The sequence below is a fragment of the Doryrhamphus excisus genome, chromosome 21 (genome assembly GCF_030265055.1).
Source record: "Doryrhamphus excisus isolate RoL2022-K1 chromosome 21, RoL_Dexc_1.0, whole genome shotgun sequence".
Lineage (NCBI taxonomy): Eukaryota > Metazoa > Chordata > Actinopteri > Syngnathiformes > Syngnathidae > Doryrhamphus > Doryrhamphus excisus.
The window spans coordinates 11,063,256-11,082,191 of record NC_080486.1 but is presented as its reverse complement, the minus strand read 5'-3'; the positions used below and the strand labels follow the sequence as shown (position 1 = coordinate 11,082,191).

Sequence of the window (18,936 nt, the reverse complement as noted above, 5' to 3'; positions counted from 1 at the left end):
AAATCCAGCCTGCACTTATGTGTATATGGGATAATAGGGTACGTGTGTGTTTTTTTTTGTTGTTGTTATGTTTAAAAGTAATCACACCAGCACTGGATGCAGCTATCCACATACTCCGTGTTCCTAAACCAATCAGAAGACTTCCAAAGTGTTTCCGCTTCGTTTATCCCACCATCAGTGTTATGCAAATCAACTGAAGTTATTGATCCTCTTCAACCAATCATAGCACTGAAAAGTGATTGGCTGGTGTTACGTCACGAGGAGAGTGTTTACCAAAGGTTCATCACTGAAGCAGAAATGTGCAAATATAATCGCAGCTGGGCTACAAAAGTACCAAAATCACTTAGTAGCTGAATAAGTTTGTTTCTTTGTTTTCTTTTTTTACATTAAATGAAGAATTGTGTTTGTTGTCAAGCTATGTGAATGTAAATATGTTTTATGTACAGTATCCAATAAGGTGTATGTGTGTGTGTGAGAGAGGGTTCTTTTCGAGCCGTGCTTGATGCTGCAACAGAGTGAGACCTCCCTATCTTCCCCTGAAAAATCTTAGTAGCGCTAACACATAATCACGGTTTTTTTTTGTCACGACGTGTACGTATATGTTGTCATGTCCCCCCCCCCCACGCAGGATGTGTTGTATCCTCAGCAGGAAGACGGTGGTCGTTCCTTTGCACTGTGCTGTAAATTCTCTTGCCTTTTCATCGCAGTCGTCACCATTCACTTACACTTCACGATGGCCTATGCATGCTATGTGGATTTATGAACACTATAATGTAAATAGGTTTATATATATATATAAGTACGGGTGGCGTAGCGGCCTTCTGGAACTTTTTTTTGCCAAAAATGACATGATTTGCTACCAGCAAATGAGTGTTTTTGTTACTAGTAGGACAGGACTGCGTTAATATTAATAATCAGTAGTATTTTGTGAGTTTTTTTTTGTAGTAGTCATACAGCTGTGACTCACTAGCTCCCTCTGGTGTAGGGGAGAATTTTGTTCACTCTGCATGTTTCTTAAAGGGAGAGTCCTGCTCTTAAATGAGCAAAAAAAAAATAATAATAAAAGGGACTTGTGAGACGGACTGGATGTAAATAAACAAGCGCTTGCCAAAGTTTGTAAATGCCACAAGGTGCTCAGTGTCTTTGTTTTTTTAAACTATCAAAGATTTTTATTGTTAGAAAGCGATGTGTGTATGTGTGAGATGTGTTCCACTCAGTCAGAAAAAGACCCCTTTGACTGTGGGCTCCTCCAGTGGGTGAGGTGTGCAGGTGTGGGGGGGTTACAGCACCCCCTTTGTGAAAGGCAAGGCTGCGTGAAGTGAAGCATTCAGCTTTGTTCCACCCGTTGGCCACAGTGGGCGTTTGGCGAGCGAGGAGGCCCGGGAAGGAGTGGAGAGTCTGCTTTTTTGGACCGTGATGTTGCTGACATGTCATACTTTTATTATTTAAGAAAGACAAACGTAAACAAAGAAAGGCAGCAACTTATTTCCAGTATGATTTACATTTCCAGTATAAAAAAGAAATAATGTTTTGGAATGGTGAATGGCGTCTTCAGTCGGGAGTGTAAAAATGTGGATATGTTTAACCCGGAATGTCGTGTGGAGTAGAAATAGTTCAAGTTCTTCAAGTAGAACACCTTTCGAGCAATGAAGGAGTTAGGAATGTCCTCGCTAGGTGCTGTTGGCCTGCTCCTGCTCAAACAGCGCCATGGCGAGGTGGGAGCGTGACCCCAGCCCCTCCAGGTTGCTGAGGACGCAGCGATGGTAAATGTCCTCGCTGAAACGCGGGTTGCACGCCCGTCGCACGTGCTTCTGAACCAACGCCGGTTCCACGGCTCGGAAGACGTGCAGCCCGGAGTAGCGGACGAATATATCGTACACGTCCATGCTCTCCAGCATGTCCTCGTTGTCAAGGATATCGGCCGCCATCTTGGTGCGCGTGGTCATGTAGTCGGCGTTGTAGAAGCAAGCCTCGTCGAAGACGCGGCGGTCGAAGTGGCCGTCCCGCAGCGACTCTGAGGCAAAGGAGGAGGACGAGGCGGCGGAGGGCTGCTGGTCGCGGTAGACCACGGCCGGGCTGTACTCCTGGAAGTGGATGGGGAAGAAGACCTGCCAGCTGCTGATGGCGTTCATACGGCAGCGGTTCAGGAAGTCGGCGTTGACTTCGGTCCACACGCTGGCCAGAAAGAAGAGTGTGTCCACCGGGTGTTTTTTGGAGATGATGTCCATCAGCTTCACCTGTGAGGGAACCTCCGTCTTGACGCTGATCCAGGGGATCTTCACGTCGCCGTAGCGCTTCTCTACTTCACCGATCATGGCTTTGACGCCAGCAAACACGTCCGTTTGGCTGACCCGCTGGGCATCGAAGGGATCGTAGATGAAGAGGAAGGTGAGCAGGACGTTGTCGTGCGTGTCCAGCGTGTTCATCACGTACATGTCCAGGAAGTTGCCCACATAGTCCTGATCCTGAGCGGTGACGGGGAGTATGACCTGCACCCGCGTGGCCTCCGTCACGTAAGGCATGGGTATGATCTCCACGGCGCTCAGCGGCCGCAGCAGGTTGACCCGCTTGGCGATGACCTGGCTGTGGCCCTTCTGGGTGTACGCCTCCAGCGCCAGGTCCAGCACGTACTCCATGCCGCGCGTGGGGTCGAAGCGCCGGTACCCGTTGAGCAGGCGGCGCTTTAGGAAGCGCAACTGAGGCTGGTAGCGCTCGTTCAGGCGCTCCACAGCAATCTCCAGCACCGAGGCGACGTCGGCGCGGTCGGCGCCCCTCATCTCGCACTTGGGGGAACCGTCCACGCAGGAGTAGATGTGCTCCTCGGTGAAGTACTCCCAGTTGATCACCTCAAAGCGTGTTCTGGGTTTGAAGGGGGGGTTGATGCCCACCGGCCACGTGACGCCCGCCTTGCCCTCGGGTGTCAAGTCGCTCAGGTTGTTGATCTGCATCTAACGGGGCACACGGCATCATCATAACGTGTGGGCGTATCCCAGCATAAATTAGCTTAAATTCAGCACGCAAGCTAAATTAACTGTTACATTGTATTGATGCAACAATAGCCACACAGGAAGTACTTCTTATTAGCTGATGTTATCTTCATTCATTCATTCATTTTCTACCGCTTTTCCTCACGAGGGTCGCGGGGGTGCTGGAGCCTATCCCAGCTGTCTTGAGGCGAGAGGCGGGGTACACCCTGGACTGGTGGCCAGCCAATCACAGGGCACATATAGACAAACAACCATTCACACTCACATTCATACCTAAGGACAATTTGGAGACGCAGATTAACAATTAAGTTTCTGGAAAATATTAGTTCCCAACTATAAGATACATTATAAGCATAATTTCATTCACACCATTCATACCTATGGAAAATTTGGAGTCGCTAATTAACCTAGCATGTTTTTGGAATGTGGGAGGAAACCGGAGTACGCGGAGAAAACCCACGCATGCATGGGGAGAACATGCAAACTCCACACAGAGATGGCCGAGGGTGGAATTGAACCCTGGTCTCCAGGCTGTGAGGTCTGCGCGCTAACCACTAACCACTCGAGCAGCCACTGATGTTATGTCTCCTATTTAATAATACCAATGTAAAGGTGACTATAGGGGTGTTATTTCATGTCTACAAGTCTCTAATGATGTTTAGATGGTTCCATGGTGTAATGGTCAGCACTCTGGACTCTGGTTCAAATCTCAGTGGAAAATTTATTGTTATATTGTTTGTTTTGTCTGCCATTTTGTTAGTGAAGTAACATTATTATTGTGGTTGAAAGAAAAAAAAAAAGTCAGGTTCCACCGAGATTTGAACTCGGATCGCTGGATTCAGAGTCCAGAGTGCTAACCATTACACCATGGAACCACACCCTCCCCCACTCAAAGCACTGACCTGTATCTCTTGTATTTGCATGTAGGTCCATTCCAGTTCAATCTGGCTGAAGCGCTTGTGGAGGCGATACATCAGATTGGGCTCCGACACCGGATGGACGGTGAAGGCGTTTTTAAACCGCGTGCCGTCTTCACGCTCCGGATCAGCGTTTTTCCCCAGCTCAAAATAACGATACGTCATCTCCTGTGAAGAGAGGAAGCGCACATTTCGGAGGTCTGCTTCCATGGCGTCATGAAACATGGTCCCTACCTGGTGGACCTCCACACAGCTGAGACCCAGGTAGTCGATGATGCAGCGACCCAGCCACTCGTCGGGTCTGACGCTGAGAATGTCGTTGCGACAGGAGTCGAGGTGCGGCTGCAGACGCGCCAGCAGGCTGCGGGACAGCAGGTAGCCATACCCGCCGTGGCAGTAACGTGCCTTCTCCTCGCCGCCGATGAACTCCTCCGCCCGGCCCATGTAGAGATCCTGTCCCGCGCTGAGGTGGCCCACCAGCTCTGCGAGACGCTGCGCCTGCATGTAGGTGTCGTCCTGGGCCAGCAGGAACCAGTCGTAGTCGGCACCGTAGTGCTGATGAAGATGGCGCACCGTCTCGTACATCAGCCACACGGGGCGGTCGTCGCCGTGCGCCACCACCGCCATGCCGTGCGGCACCTTGGGGCTGCGCAGGCCCGTGAAGAAGAAAGTGCGGTGGAAGTGGTGGGCCACCGTGCGGTTGACCGCCACCGCGAGCGTGTTGAGGGTCGCGCGGCAGGTCAGAACGCCCACCAGGAGGCGTTCTCTGATGCCCAGCTCTGTGTGGATGTAACGGGTCCTGCATGGAGAACATACGTAAGTCTGATTCCATGGTGTTCTTTACTTCTAGCGACAATAAATAATAATAATAATAATAAACATAACTGTGAAATATTAGCTTTTAAAGGCTAGTGTCCCAATGAGGTGACCTGTGTGTTTCATCACAGGTCTTTGACGCATCCAGCTAGACACGTGACGTCACGTGACGACACCGCCACTTTGGCAAGTGTAAAAAAGACAATCAGAGCTCCACATCCACCTACCTCAGGACTTTCTTGTGCAGCTTGTTGGGGTCCTTGTTGTAGGGCACGATACGTGGCTGGAAGTCCTCCTCCCCGCCTGAGTCCCTCGAATCCCTCTGAGCACCCCCCCTGCCCAGGAAAAGTTTCCCGTTTCCCAGCTCGTCCCTGCAGGACTCCTCCGTGTCCCCCTGAGTCCAGGAGACCATAAGGAGGCTCAGGCTGCAGCCCAGAGACAGCCCCAGGATCAGGGGTAAAACAGGCCTGAACACGGCCAAAAACGATGAAACGCGCATGGCTGATTCAGTCTCGGTGGTCGGTGTTGACAGTAATGTTCTAGGAACTTAGGTGACGTACAATGGATCCAGTGATGCGCATTTTCTCACATCCATGCGACGTCAACAGTTATTATTTTCACCACTGTGCACACATGGTGCAAAAAAAGTGCCTTTAAATCGCCATTAATAATTACAGTTATGAATTTACAGACCTCTCTGTATGTCTGACGGTCCCAAAAGCTAATTAGCTTAAGTCAATTTTAGCTAGCTGCTAGCAACGTCTTGACTGAATTCGCCACAATTTTAAAAACCTCACTCTTAATTCCATCGTCGATTAATTAACACAAAAACGAACGTTTTCGTCAGGAAAAGTTTTTTTTTCTCTCCCCTCCATCTGGAAAGTAATAGCGACACGTCAAACAAGACATGCTAACATGCTAAGCAGTAGCATTTGCTAATAAAGTATCGCTTTTGGATGCGCTTCCTCCAAAATCATCCCGGTAGAAACAAACATGTCATCCATTGGCGTCAACAAGGCGTCAAGCTGGCCCGGTCCCGTGCCATCCATTTCTCCATCGTCCTTTCACTTCCTCCTTGAGTACATTTTTTTTTACCAGCAGCAGCACTTTCGTTCCTCCTCATCACTGGCCCGGGTCGTCAACACCAAACAGATGGTACAGCTTACAATATAAAAATATTTTATTTTATTATAATATTAAATTTAGTTAGTGTAGTGGAAGAAAATATGTGTATATTTAACTTGTATCTCCAAATTAGGAGTAAATATTCATGTCGCTGCAGAAAAGGGAGGGAACATTTATAGCCCCCGCCCCTTTGACCATATTTGGTCTGTCTGGCGGTCCATCCACCCGGTAAAGTGGACACGAGAACTCTGTGTGCTCCTTGTTTCTGTTATTTGTGAAATAAGGTAAGACCGTTTATGTCTGACAACAACAGCTACCCGGGCTAAAAAACGTCGACTTATTTCTCTCGAAGTCGACGAAGCCGCGAATGAGTTCGGCACGCGACAAATTCGTCACATTGCGAGCCGGTTAGCCCGGCCTTGCGTCACGTTAGCTTTAGCGCCTCAAGGCCTGCTATTTGTGAGTACCGTTAGCTTAGCTTCAAGGCTAACAGAAGCTAAGCGCGGTCCGGGGAGAGTGTTTTATGTTATCAGTGAAAATATGCCACTGCTGCGGTTTGCCAGGAGCTAAATCACGTAAGAAACTGTTATGGCGGCTAGCTGCTAACTGCCATGCTAACCGGCTGCGTAGCTAGCATGGTGAGAACAACGTGCCGGCAGGTGGGACGGAGGGCTTGCGTTTTTTTAAAGTCTGATTCTATTTCAGCTTTAACTAAATGCTGAGTCATTGTTTTGTTGAAAACGGTTTATTAGTAATGATGGCAGGTGTCAAAACAACACGACAATGATGGGTTTGTCATGTTTCCTTGACAACATGGAGTCATATTGTTGAGATTGTCTTTTGTGTTGTGGCCCAGCCCAGACATGCCTTCAGATTTAGCCAAAAAGAAGGCAGCGAAGAAGAAGGAAGCCGCCAAGGCCCGACAGCGCACCAAGAAACCCGATGAGGTGAACGATGACTGCGAACAACCAGAGACCCTGACCAATGGCGCCGTCAGCAACGGTGAGAAGCGGACATGTTTCCACGCCACCAACATGGCTTCTCAGTTATGCCGATGGTTCCACGTATTCGCCTTCTTCATCAGATATCGCCAGTTTGACCAAGGAGCTGGATGAGTTTGAACTACGGAAAACGGAGGCCCGAGCGGTGACCGGCGTTCTGGCCTCGCACCCCAACAGCACCGACGTCCACATCAGCAGCCTCTCCCTGACGTTCCACGGACAGGAGCTGCTGGCCGACACCAGCCTGGAGCTGAACTCGGGAAGACGCTACGGCCTCATCGGCCTGAACGGCACAGGTACGCTCGCGTGACTTAGCGTGGACGGTGGACGTACCGTAGCCTGAGTGCGTTTCCTGTCTCTCTTCCAGGCAAGTCCATGCTCCTGTCGGCTATCGGACATCGTGAAATTCCCATTCCGGAGCACATAGATATTTACCACTTGACCCGGGAGATGGCGCCCAGCGAGAAGACGGCCCTGCATTGCGTCATGGAGGTGGACGAGGAGAGGATCATGTTGGAGAAGGAGGCGGAGCGTCTTGCTCATGAAGACTGTACGGCAACAAGGATTCGTTGATCGTAAGAAACACATTCCAAAAGGAGCAATGGAGGAAAAAAAGGTTTCTTCTCTTTGTAGCGGAATGTGAGAAGCTAATGGAGCTGTACGAGCGTCTGGAGGAGCTGGACGCCGACAAGGCGGAGGTTCGAGCCTCTCGGATCCTCCACGGCTTGGGCTTCAGCACCACCATGCAGCAGAAGAAAATGAAAGACTTCAGCGGAGGGTGGAGGATGCGCGTTGCGCTAGCGAGGTGAGGGTGCGAGCTAACGCTAACACGGACTCCGTCATGTTTTGGTTTTGTCTTTTAATGTTCTTCTCTCTGGTGGGGCAGAGCCCTCTTCATCAAACCTTTCATGTTGCTGCTGGACGAGCCCACCAACCACTTGGATCTGGACGCTTGCGTGTGGTTGGAGGAGGAGCTCAAATCGTAAGCACGCCGCCGAACACTAAACAACCGCGCAGGCGGCCCAACATCTTCCCATATATCTCCTCAGATTCAGACGCATCCTCGTGCTCATCTCGCACTCGCAAGACTTCCTGAACGGCGTGTGCACCAACATCATCCACCTGCATCAGCGCAAACTCAAGTACTACACGGTGAGACGAGGAACCGCGCGTGTCGCCTCGCTCTCGCAGGATAAGCTCTTAAAGGTCTTGTCTCGTACATCTTCAGGGGAACTACGACCAGTATGTGAAGACCAGGGAGGAGCTGGAGGAGAACCAGATGAAGCGCTTCAACTGGGAGCAGGACCAGATAGCACACATGAAGGTACACACTGCTTTAAACAGGATTAGAGCCCTCTAGACATAAAGTAGCACCCCTATAGTCCTATAACCTGCATGAATTTTTTTTTTTTTTTAGAATTACATTGCCAGGTTCGGTCACGGCTCAGCCAAGCTGGCCCGACAAGCTCAGAGCAAAGAGAAGACGCTGCAGAAGATGGTGGCCTCAGGCCTGACTGAAAAAGTTGTGAATGACAAAGTAAGACGGCGACGATGACGACATTTGGGTTGGTGGTGTTTGTCTTTTCATCCTCACGGAAGTCCCGTTTTTTTCCCCTTTCTTCCCGCTCCAGACTCTGTCATTTTATTTTCCTCCCTGTGGGAAGATTCCTCCTCCTGTTATCATGGTTCAGAATGTGAGCTTCAAGTACAGTGACAATACGGTGAGTTCACTTTTGTGGGGTTTTTTTGGCGTCTTTTAAACATGGTCTCTCATCCTTCACCCTCTGCAGCCGCACATATATAAAAACCTGGAGTTCGGTATCGACTTGGACACACGAGTGGCGCTGGTGGGGCCCAACGGAGCAGGGAAGTCCACCCTGCTGAAGCTTCTCATGGGAGAGGTACTTCCTTGACGAGCGGCGAGACCACCATGTTTGAAGCAGCTGTGGTTATTTACTGTTCTTTGTAGCTCCTCCCCACAGATGGTATGATCCGCAAACATTCTCACGTCAAGATTGGCAGATATCACCAGGTAGAACCGCTACACATTTTGCTTTGGTGAAGCAGTCGCCTGATGTTCGTTTTTTTGTGTGTTCCAGCACCTGACAGAACAGCTGGAGTTGGACCTCTCACCTCTGGAGTACATGATGAAGTGCTTCCCGGAGATCAAGGAGAAAGAGGAGATGAGGAAGATCATCGGCCGCTACGGTCTCACGGGGAAGCAGCAGGTTTGACTCTCAACTTCTCACAAGCTTCTCGTACACACACACGCGTGTGTGTGTAACCAAAGCGGTGTGTTCCCCCCGAAATCAGGTCAGTCCAATCCGAAACCTGTCAGACGGGCAAAAGTGTCGCGTGTGTTTCGCCTGGCTGGCGTGGCAGAACCCTCACATGCTCTTCCTGGACGAGCCCACCAATCACTTGGACATCGAGACCATCGACGCGCTGGCGGAAGCCATCAATGAGTTTGAGGGCGGAGTGATGCTCGTGAGTCACGACTTCCGGCTCATCCAGCAGGTTAGTGGAGTCTCCGTCACACTGGGGGTGGGGGGGGGGGGGGTCGCGCATCCATAGCCTTTACCGGTTTTGTGTGTGCGTGCAGGTGGCTCAGGAGATCTGGGTGTGTGAGAAGCAGACCATCACAAAGTGGAACAGGGACATCTTGGCGTACAAGGAGCACTTGAAAACAAAGATCGAAAAGCAGCAAGCGCATGACATTTAAGGTGTTGATTAGCGTCTAAAAGGGGGAGGGGGGGGGGGTCGCATCACAAATATTCCAAGCAGACCTGAAGCGATCATACGCATCTTTAAACACGTTGCTGTAATTTCATCAGTTTGACTGTGCTGCACCACACTTGGATCCCTCACCCCCCCCCCCCCCCCCCCCCCCCCCCAACACCCCTTCCTCAGGCTGCACTCAAATTGGCTTACTCAGTGCATCGTGGACCCCCGCCTCCATTGTGCTGTCATTACTTTTATTTCTCCCCCATGTTCTGTTAGCTTTTACGTCATATTTTATGATATTTAAAAGTTGACATTTTCTTTCTGTGTAAAAGGAGAATTCTACCTTATTTAACAATGTAATGCAATAAAGGATCTGAATAAACGGAACATGACAATGTATGCACAGTTTATTCACCGAAAGTGTAAGTGGTAACAGGAAGTGGGTGACAAAATGTCGCTAGATTGTCCTTTTTAGTAAAAGACATCTGTCAACTAAAACAAAATTAAACTAAGTCCTTGTTTTGATTACCAAACTAACAAAATGTCATAAAATTACAAATCTTAAACATTTCCACAGATTTTAATTCAAATGTTTTATTTGATGATATGGGCTGCAGCCTCAACATGCTCAAGTGGCCACTATAGGTACTACAGCTTTATTAACTGTACACGTTGGGGGAGCTGCTTAGGTGAGCAACAGTGCAAATAGGAGTGTTTCTCGGTGGTAGAAGGTGCTACGGGGGCCGACAAGCGGCATGCTCGAGATGGGGGGGGGGTCTGACTTCAGTGATCTTGCCACTCTTCGTCGGACACGTCGTCCAAGGGGATGACGCGGGTGTTGCTGGCGCGGATGCTGCTGATGTGCGTGGCTGTGAGGAGGCTGGCGATGCCCGACAGACTCACGCCGGTGCCGTCCAGGTTGACCTGAGTCAGACGCATCCGCATGAGGAACTTCACACCTGAGGAGAAAGCGGGGCCGTGTTGACTTGTTAACTGTCGATGACGACTTGATGATTCTCCCGGTTGAGATGGCTCACCGTGATCTGTGATTCGCGTGCGGCTGAGGTTCAGCTTTGTCAGCTGATCGCAGTGAATAAGACCCCTACGGACCACGTTGTCTCCCACCTGCGTGCTGGCTAACCCCAACACCTACGCAACACAAATGTTCTTGTTCAAATCCAGGTTGTGTATCAATTCCGCATCAATACATCACCGATGGTGTAAAGGTCACCTGGAGGTGTGGCAGGCAGGTGATGAGCGCCGCCACGCCTTGGCTTGTGACGGCCGTTCGGTCCAAGCAGAGCTCCTGCAGCTCCAGCAGGGGGCGTAGCGAGGTGAGCCCTGCATCGGTCACCTGAGTGTTGCTCAGTGAAAGCTTCTTTAACCTACGTGAAGTAAATTAAATGGTCAAGTGCTAACCTCCATTTTAAAGTGTGTGTGTGTGTGTGTACCTGGTCATGGTGCAGAGCTGTTTGATTCCCTGGTCTGTAACTTGTGTGTAATCCGTCAGGTCGAGCTCAGAGAGGAGACGCAGCCTCGAGAGGAACGCCAGCCCGTTGTCGGTGACGGTGTGACGCCCCGGGAGGGTCAGCTGAGTTAACCGAAGCCCTGCCAGGATAAAAAATGGAATTGAACGCCAATTTATCAGCAGGTACTAAACAAGATTCCCGTTCTCAAACCTGAGACGATCTGCAGGGCGTGGTTGCCGTCCGCCACGCGGATCCCTGCTAAGCTAAGTGACGTCAGTGTCGGGTGGTTCCCGAGTTGAGCTAGCGAGGCCTCCTCCACCCCGGTCCCGTCCAAGAAGAGCGTCTGCAGCCCCGTGAGGTGAGCCAAAGCTGACACGTCGGCAACCTGGTGGGTTTTGAAACGTTAGCTGATTGACACCTCGGGAGTCCTCGGAAGTGGGGTCCACCTTTGTCTGCTTGATGCTGAGGAGACGCAGCTGTGGGACGCAGCCGGGGAGCGCCGCCAGTGTGACTTCGCTGACCGCCGTCTGGTTGAGGCTGAGCTGAGAGAGGCAGGGCGGGGCCGACTGCAGGTAGAGCGTTATCCCCGCGTCGGTCACTTTGGTATGGTCCAGCGACAGCAGGCACAGGCTCTTTAGACCTAGCCGACAAACACCGATGTCTCAATGTGCAACACCTTCATACTTAGCATTAGCATCAGTTAGCATTTGGAGTGCAGAAATGGGACTTCACTCAGTATTTTGAGTTCATTAATGAACGAGGGGGGCGGCACGGTTATCGAGTGGTTAGCGCACATAACTCACAGCTAGGAGGACCAGGGTTCGATTCCACCCACGGAGTTTGCATGTTCTCCCTGTGCATGCGTGGGGTTTTCTCCGGGTACTCCGGTTTCCTCCCACATTCCAAAAAAACATGCTAGGTTAATTAGCGACTCCGAATTGTCCATAGGTATGAATGTGAGTGTGAATGGTTGTTTGTCTATATGTGCCCTGTGATTGGCTGGCCACCAGTCCAGGGTGTACCCCGCCTCTTGCCCCAAGACAGCTAGGATAGGCTCCAGCACCCCCGCGACCCTCGTGAGGAAAAAGCGGTAGAAAATGAATGAATGAATAATGAACGAGGGTTCAATTCCACTCTCGGCCATCTCTGTGTGGAGTTTCCATGTTCTCCCTGTGCATGCGTGGGTTTTCTCCGGGTACTCTGGGTTTCCTCCCACATTCCAAAAAACATGCTAGGTTAATTAGCGACTCCAAATTGTCCATAGGTATGAATGTGAGTTCACTGGTGCACTGGTGAACAGTGCCAGTTTGTGCACTTCCACACTTATGATGAGTATTTTTAGGTACACAAATTGAGACATAAGTAGCGTGCTTCCAAGTGTTATGTAATCTCAAATGGCGTCTAGCCGTGTGTGCTACCTGTTAGATACTGCAGACACGAGTCGGTCAGTTTGGTGCAAGAGGCCAGGTTGAGGTGCTGGAGTTTGACCAGACTGGATAAGATTGACAGCCCGGAGTCTGAATGGAAGACATAATCATGTGATCATGAATGGCGGATACAAATGTAGCAAAGTGGAAGGCTCTACCCACCGGTGATGAGAGGCGAGTTGACCAGACTGAGGTGCTTGAGCGCCGTGAAAGCTCGGAGCTGTCGCAGCAGCTCGTTGGTGGAGTACGGGTAGGAGTTGAGGGCAAACTTCTGCAGCGGGCAGCCGAAGAAGAGCTCCAGGTTGCGTGGGCGGAGGAGTCTCTCGTGAGCCATGTGGTTGAGAAGAAGCTCGGCCAGCTCGGGGGTCAGGCCGGCCAGGCTGCTGCTGTATTGCATGCTGGGGGCTGACACACGCAAACACGTTAACACACTTTTCCACCGCACTGTGGAAAAACGGGAAAACGTCACACTCACCGGTCATGAGGTGGACGGTGGCTCGCGTGGCCAAGGCACACAGAGAAGGAACGCTGGGGGTCTTGAAGGGTCTTTTTGGGGGTAACGGCTGTCCCCTTGAAGTGTGAGGGTCTTCTTGCTGTGCCGCTCGTTGGAGACGCTCCACCGCGGCAAGACCGGCGGCTAGCGGCGCCACCTGACCTTCCGCTGCCTCCGCTTCAGCCGGCTCGTCCGCCGGAGGCTCCCTGACGAACATTGGGAGTTAAAAACATCGTCCGCAAGAGTCACGTTGCGTGGATGCCCACCTAAGTCGGTTGCCTTGCTGTGGCCAGTGGTGTCTGGACTCGAATCCGCCACGGTTCCTGTTCTCTGGGAAGAAGGGCAGCCTTGGCATTCCTGTCAAACACAGACACCATAATTGCCAAGGAATCGGGGCAATAATATTCCCGAATCGGGCAGCACGGCGGTCTAGTGGTTAGCGCGCAGACCTCACAGCTAGGAGGACCAGGGTTCAATTCCACCCTCGGCCATCTCTGTGTGGAGTTTGCATGTTCTTCCCGTGCATGCGTGGGTTTTCTCCGGGTACTCCGGTTTCCTCCCACATTCCAAAAACATGCTAGGTTAATTAGCGACTCCAAAATTGTCCATAGGTATGAATGTGAGTGTGAATGGTTGTTTGTCTATATGTGCCCTGTGATTGGCTGGCGACCAGTCCAGGGTGTACCCCGCCTCTCGCCTGAAGACAGCTGGGATAGGCTCCAGCACCCCCGCGACCCTCGTGAGAATAAGCGGTAGAAAATGAATGTTACACGCGTGTAAAAGGACATGCGAAGTGGTCTTGGAAAAAAAAAAATTGGTACCGTTTAGCATGTATGGCACTTCACCCTCCTCTTCGTCTTCTTCCTCTTCCAGTTCCACGATGGCAGCTTCCTCAGGATTGCCGGGAGCTAGTCTTTGGCCACGCCCTGTTTAACAGCCCCCATGTTAGTCGCTTTGTCGCCGCGACGACCACAAATCTAATTGAACTTTGACTCACCCCAAAAGTGAGACGGTCCAGGCAGAGGAGCACCTCCAGGGATCCCTGCTAAGTTCACAGCCTCATCCCATATTTGGTTAGGAAGTGGGGGCGGTATGACAATATCAGCCCCCTCCTGGTCGGGGACGCTCACTGCAGGCTGCACCTCAGAGGGTGCCTGCGGTTCCAGCGATTCCTGAGGGGTGTCTGGTGGGGTTGTTTGAATACACAGAGCGGCGTTGGGCGTGAGGCCGAGGGAGCGCAGCGAGCAAGCCAGCTCCGCCTCCCCAAAGCGTTTACGTGGGAACCCCTGGAGGAGAGAGAAGGTGGGGAGGGAGGGGTGACGTCCGGTGATATGCTCCACTACGCTGCGCAGAGGGGCGTCAGCTGGAAAGCGTTCGCGCATGGACTCACCGGACGGCAGGCGAATCTGCACAAAGGGGAGAACTTTAAATTTGACAATGGGGGGGCGCGGGGGTCGACCTCGTAGGCTTGAAGCCAACGTCACAGCCTCACCATGAGGACACAGTTGTTGTCCGCATTAGTCTCAACCTTTCCTCCTAGCTTTTGGCCTAGCCCGCCATTGTTGGGAGGAGACACCTCTGTCACGGGACCGCTGTGGATCTTCTTCTCCTGTAAACTCCTGCGGTCCTCAGCGATGCGCTTTAGCACCAACTCTCGCTCCTGGGAAACAAAAACCCAGAGACGTTCTCTTCAGAAATGTGTTTTTTTTTTGGGTGGTACTTTATGTACTGACCTGTTTCTTCTGTCTCCTCTCCGCTCTGGCCGCCTGAGCCACAAGTTGCCTCTGCTGCTCTTCAAAGTCACTTTTGTCCGCCTTGAGGCGCGACTCTAGTGGCGGAAGTTCTCGGGACGACGCTGGCATCGGAGCTAAAGAGCCACTTGCTGTGGGAACAGAATTTTTGACTGTTGGGTGGAGTCATTATCTTCTAGACTTCTCATTTTAGTCCAAAAATCTAAATTAAACTATTCAAATTCCAACAATACACATGAATATCGATATCAACAAATCAATATCCCATCCAAGATAGCTTGACGTTGACATACTCTTCCGATTTCAAATCAACATTTGCAATAAAAGCGCCAGTTTTAATTATGAACACTGTTTTGGTGCCATACCTTGGCAGTCAGCATCAGGCGTACGTGACTCAGACGTGCTCGCCGACTCTTTCGGTGGGTTAAATGCCGAAAAAGCCGCCTCGGCCGGCTGCGTCGACTGCTTGAACAACTGGTGTCGAGGATGATCGTGACCTTGCAGGAGCCTATCAGGACACAAAGGGGCGGTCCTTTGCTGATAATGTGAAACTCAAAAAGGGATCAACTGTACAGGAGATGTGAACTCACCACTCGGCCGCCTCCATCACAGAAAAATGGCCAGCCTGCATAGCTGCTTGGATCTGCTCTTCTGTGAAGCCCATTTCGGCAAGCGTGTGGAATAACTCCCCAATTGTCTGCAACACACACACACACACAAAGATGTGAAATATTATTATTGTATGGTCACAATTGAGTACAAAATGTGTAACAATTCATTTTTTAACATATACTTGGCAACCAAACTTGTATAATAAACTGATAATAGCTCAAACATAATGCATTATTAAGTAATACGAATCCAAATAATGGTATTTGTCCAATTTATGTGCGTCTTATCGCACTTTAGTCTTAAAGAAGGCTTTCAACTATTTAATCTCAGCTGGAGCAGTTTCAACTGCTCACTTTACAACTGTTCAAAGTGTCGGTTGCTAATTATGCGCATCCGTCGACCTAAAATTAAACTTAAATCAAATTAAAATTTTTAAAAAAGTGAACATATACGACGTTGGCCTCATGCGTTGTTGTTGCGTCTGTCAAAGGCGTTAGCATAACAACTAGCAAGTAGCCATCGACGATGCTAACGGACTTAGCAAGCTAACATCCTAGCGCTACTCGACGTCACTTTACAACAGTTGGCGAATTATTTGAAAAGCTTACCAGGGAGCTAGAAGAGCTCATGTCAGCGTTTCTTCTTTCAACCAAGGGCGAGTTAAAGGGGAAAGGGAAATTAAACCAACAACTTTGTTCGACTTCCTGCTTGGCTTTAATCGCAGCCCGGCTATTGCTAGCAGCACGAGTGGAGCGCACGAGTGACCTCCCCCTTTGATTGACAGGAGGACAACAACAGTAACCAGCCAGACTGACGACACTGCACACTTCAAATCCGCAAATAATGCACACGGCACTCACTTTGATTGTCAAAGCACTGCTATATGACGACATCCACTGCTTGTATGGATAGACTTGTGTCAGAGCTGCGAAGCAGATCACTTCAAATCCATACACCGTACATATTCATACATTATACACTATTTGTAATGCAAGCTGTGACATGTTACTTGTATTAAGATGACATGGTCAACAGCGCCGAGAGCTCAAATCGTCACCACCACCAGGGGGCGCTCCATTCGTGGCTAACGAAATAGTGCACCCAGCCACCTTTTAATTGCTACTGGTATGTACATTATTGTCTTACTTAACTTATGCTGTAATTCGTTTTTTCTTTAATTTTATATCTTGCGCTATTTTATTATTATCTTTATTCTTAATTTGTAATATTTTTTAACAATTTGACCACTCTATGGAAACGGCATTGGCCACCACCAGGGGGCGCTTCACTCGTGGCTAACGGTTTCAACAGAGTGGAGTACGCTATGGAAGGGGGCGGAGCTAGGCGTACACTATATAAATAAAATCAGAATGGAATTACAGCATAAGTGAAGTAATATAATAAAGTAAATATCAATACAAGTTAAACGGAGGTGGCTGAGTGCACTATTTGAATGGTTAGCCACGGGTGTAGCGCCCCCTGGTGGTGGCCAATGCCGTGGTTAACCACTAGCCACGATTTGATCTCGGTGCTTGTAAATATTTGAACATGATCTAAATAAACCGTGTTTGATTTATTGCATGAGTGTTAATGTCTAATTGATTATTTCATATATAACTATGGATAATCTTAATCTTCATCAAATCATAAGACAAACAATGTTACACTATCTGAACTAATGTCGTAGCTATCCATTAGGTAATATTTAATAAGGTTTTCTATTTAATGTGAAGGTCATAGCATCATCCAACGGTACCGGCCCCTCCCTCAAATCTTCAGAATTATGAAGCATCCTTTACGCATGCGCATGTAGTGCAGCACTCAGATAAACCAGGGATAAAGTTGCCGAAACCACCAAAGCATAACCGCAATTGGGAGTGATATTTTCAAAACAAAGCATTCAAAAGAAAAAAAATATATTCTTGTAAGATTTTAGTGCTGTAAATTATGGTCTCTTCATCACTCCATGATTAGTATTTACGATTGATATCAAGAATTTACATTATTTACACGGCTCACATCCACACACCCTTGAGTTAAGACTTTTAATTTTTACCCACTGACCGGAAGCAGAGTGTACTTTATAGCGCTTGTTTGACACCGGTTGAGCCAAGTCATCCAGCGGCGAGAGTTTGAGGTGAGTACCAGGTGACGCCGTGGACATCCCTGTTATTGTACTGGGTTATTTAACCGTAGTGGTTTTAATTTATCAGGCTTTTTGTTTTGTTGACACTCGTAAACTGACTTTATGCTACAATTCCGTGGAGCACCATGTGGATTAAGTTATTTTCCCACTCGAGGGGACCAGTGTTGACACTTGACTGCCCACACGCGCACACACACATACACTCACAATGGATGACTTCGCTTGGATTTTTGGCTTTTTAATACTTGATAAAGTCCACAAGCCTTTATGTCCATTAATGTTATTGTTATATTGTAATGGCTTGAGGCGGGTAGAGTTTCTTTTTCATGGGAATATTATGGTATAAGTGTCATAACATCCTCAATAAGCTAGCCATTGACCAGTTAGCTATAATGCTATAAGATAGCCGTCGTCAATTATTATTATTATTATTATTAATAGCAATTTAAGTTTTACGTTTATGTGATGGAAAGAGGCAAACAAGAAGAGTGTTTATTTAATTCATTGCTCAAACTCAAAGTGGGCTGATGGATACAAATATCGATACTCGTGTAGTATCAATATCGCATTGATACTAACGTGATGAACTGCTATTTTTCAGTTTAACTGTGTCGTGGATTGTCACAGCACTAAAATAATGTAACCACCAACCTTACAAAGTCAGCATGACTCAGAAAAGAACGTTCCCAACATTAATCAATAGTGTCAAAATTCAGCAGGGAGGCACAAATGAAGTCACATGACCAAAAAGATGTCAGGATGCAGCTGAGGACCGGATGTCTGGTTTTGCTGACTCATGCGCCCATAAGGTGACTTTAGCAGTCAAGTGTAGACTGCATTGAATAAGACGTAGGAGCACAGCGGAATCACAATGAAGCGCCTGACCTTCAAGCCTTGGACCGCCTTTGAATGCCTCATTCAAACCAGGTCTTATCTTGGTGATCGGCTTCTATGTGTTTCTTTTGGGCTCGGTGCAGTCTTGTCAAACACACACCGTGTGAACGGATTTGTCCCAAGTGGAGTGAATATCTGTGCATTCCTGCAGGAAATTGCTTGTTCATGCAAGAAAACAAAACCACGCAGGGGGGGAAGATGTTTGATTATGCGAGTTATTTGTGTGTGTGTGTTCGTTTGACCTGATAAACCTCATAGGATTTGGTGTGTAAACATATAAATCCATATCAAATCTAAATCAAACCAGGAATAAGCTTTTATATGGCGATTGTAAAGTGAATAATTGTCTGATTTGCTTTGTTGTTTTCCCCTAAGTGATGTCCAAAGAGCCTTTAGGACTGGGGTGTCTAATATTTTTCCACCAGAAGTCACTTCCATAAAAATCAAAGGCTGTAATTTAGGGTGCAAATGATATGAAACCATAAAAATGATGAATTTGATATATTATGAAACACTACAGTCAAGAAGAAATAATGAAATATGTACATTTTCATTTAAGCTAGTTGTTTATGTT

At 48.9% G+C, this 18,936-nt stretch overlaps 3 protein-coding genes and 1 non-coding gene across 6 annotated transcripts; 1 reads left to right on the top strand and 3 right to left on the bottom strand.

Moving 5' to 3' along the window:
- Nucleotides 1-1,423: 1,423 nt before the first annotated feature.
- On the bottom strand, nucleotides 1,424-5,943 carry chpf2 (chondroitin polymerizing factor 2). Of its 2 annotated transcripts, XM_058060760.1 has the most exons (4): nucleotides 4,948-5,925; nucleotides 4,139-4,703; nucleotides 3,890-4,072; nucleotides 1,424-2,948 (listed from the first exon to the last, which is right to left on the bottom strand). In XM_058060760.1, exons 1-4 carry the CDS (start codon nucleotides 5,217-5,219, stop codon nucleotides 1,671-1,673), a joined length of 2,298 nt encoding a protein of 765 aa, XP_057916743.1. In that variant the 5' UTR covers nucleotides 5,220-5,925; the 3' UTR covers nucleotides 1,424-1,670. The 2 variants fall into 2 exon arrangements, with proteins under 2 accessions (XP_057916743.1, XP_057916742.1); XM_058060759.1 differs by having other exon boundaries at nucleotides 3,890-4,703; nucleotides 4,948-5,943.
- Nucleotides 3,791-3,862, bottom strand: trnaq-cug (transfer RNA glutamine (anticodon CUG)). Its single transcript has one exon. It is a non-coding gene; the product is annotated as a tRNA-Gln (tRNA).
- A 71-nt stretch (nucleotides 5,944-6,014) lies between the features above and the next one.
- abcf2b (ATP-binding cassette, sub-family F (GCN20), member 2b) lies at nucleotides 6,015-9,957 on the top strand. Of its 2 annotated transcripts, none has more exons than XM_058060761.1 (15): nucleotides 6,015-6,129; nucleotides 6,702-6,847; nucleotides 6,930-7,142; nucleotides 7,214-7,396; nucleotides 7,480-7,651; nucleotides 7,733-7,828; nucleotides 7,896-7,998; nucleotides 8,075-8,170; nucleotides 8,264-8,383; nucleotides 8,478-8,567; nucleotides 8,637-8,747; nucleotides 8,816-8,878; nucleotides 8,946-9,074; nucleotides 9,160-9,363; nucleotides 9,449-9,957. In XM_058060761.1, the coding sequence occupies exons 2-15, from the start codon at nucleotides 6,709-6,711 to the stop codon at nucleotides 9,566-9,568; spliced, it is 1,839 nt and encodes a 612-aa protein (XP_057916744.1). In that variant the 5' UTR covers nucleotides 6,015-6,129; nucleotides 6,702-6,708; the 3' UTR covers nucleotides 9,569-9,957. The 2 variants fall into 2 exon arrangements, with proteins under 2 accessions (XP_057916744.1, XP_057916745.1); XM_058060762.1 differs by lacking the exon at nucleotides 6,015-6,129 and adding an exon at nucleotides 6,171-6,304.
- Nucleotides 9,958-9,963: 6 nt separating this feature from the next.
- Nucleotides 9,964-16,318, bottom strand: si:ch73-173p19.1 (uncharacterized). Its single transcript, XM_058060758.1, has 17 exons — nucleotides 15,931-16,318; nucleotides 15,301-15,407; nucleotides 15,076-15,218; nucleotides 14,693-14,841; nucleotides 14,452-14,619; nucleotides 13,957-14,365; nucleotides 13,781-13,885; nucleotides 13,226-13,316; nucleotides 12,942-13,165; nucleotides 12,629-12,871; nucleotides 12,458-12,556; nucleotides 11,486-11,679; nucleotides 11,250-11,424; nucleotides 11,022-11,178; nucleotides 10,802-10,955; nucleotides 10,608-10,719; nucleotides 9,964-10,529 (listed from the first exon to the last, which is right to left on the bottom strand). Exons 1-17 carry the CDS (start codon nucleotides 16,213-16,215, stop codon nucleotides 10,354-10,356), a joined length of 2,991 nt encoding a protein of 996 aa, XP_057916741.1. The 5' UTR covers nucleotides 16,216-16,318; the 3' UTR covers nucleotides 9,964-10,353.
- Between the last annotated feature and the right edge of the window lie 2,618 nt (nucleotides 16,319-18,936).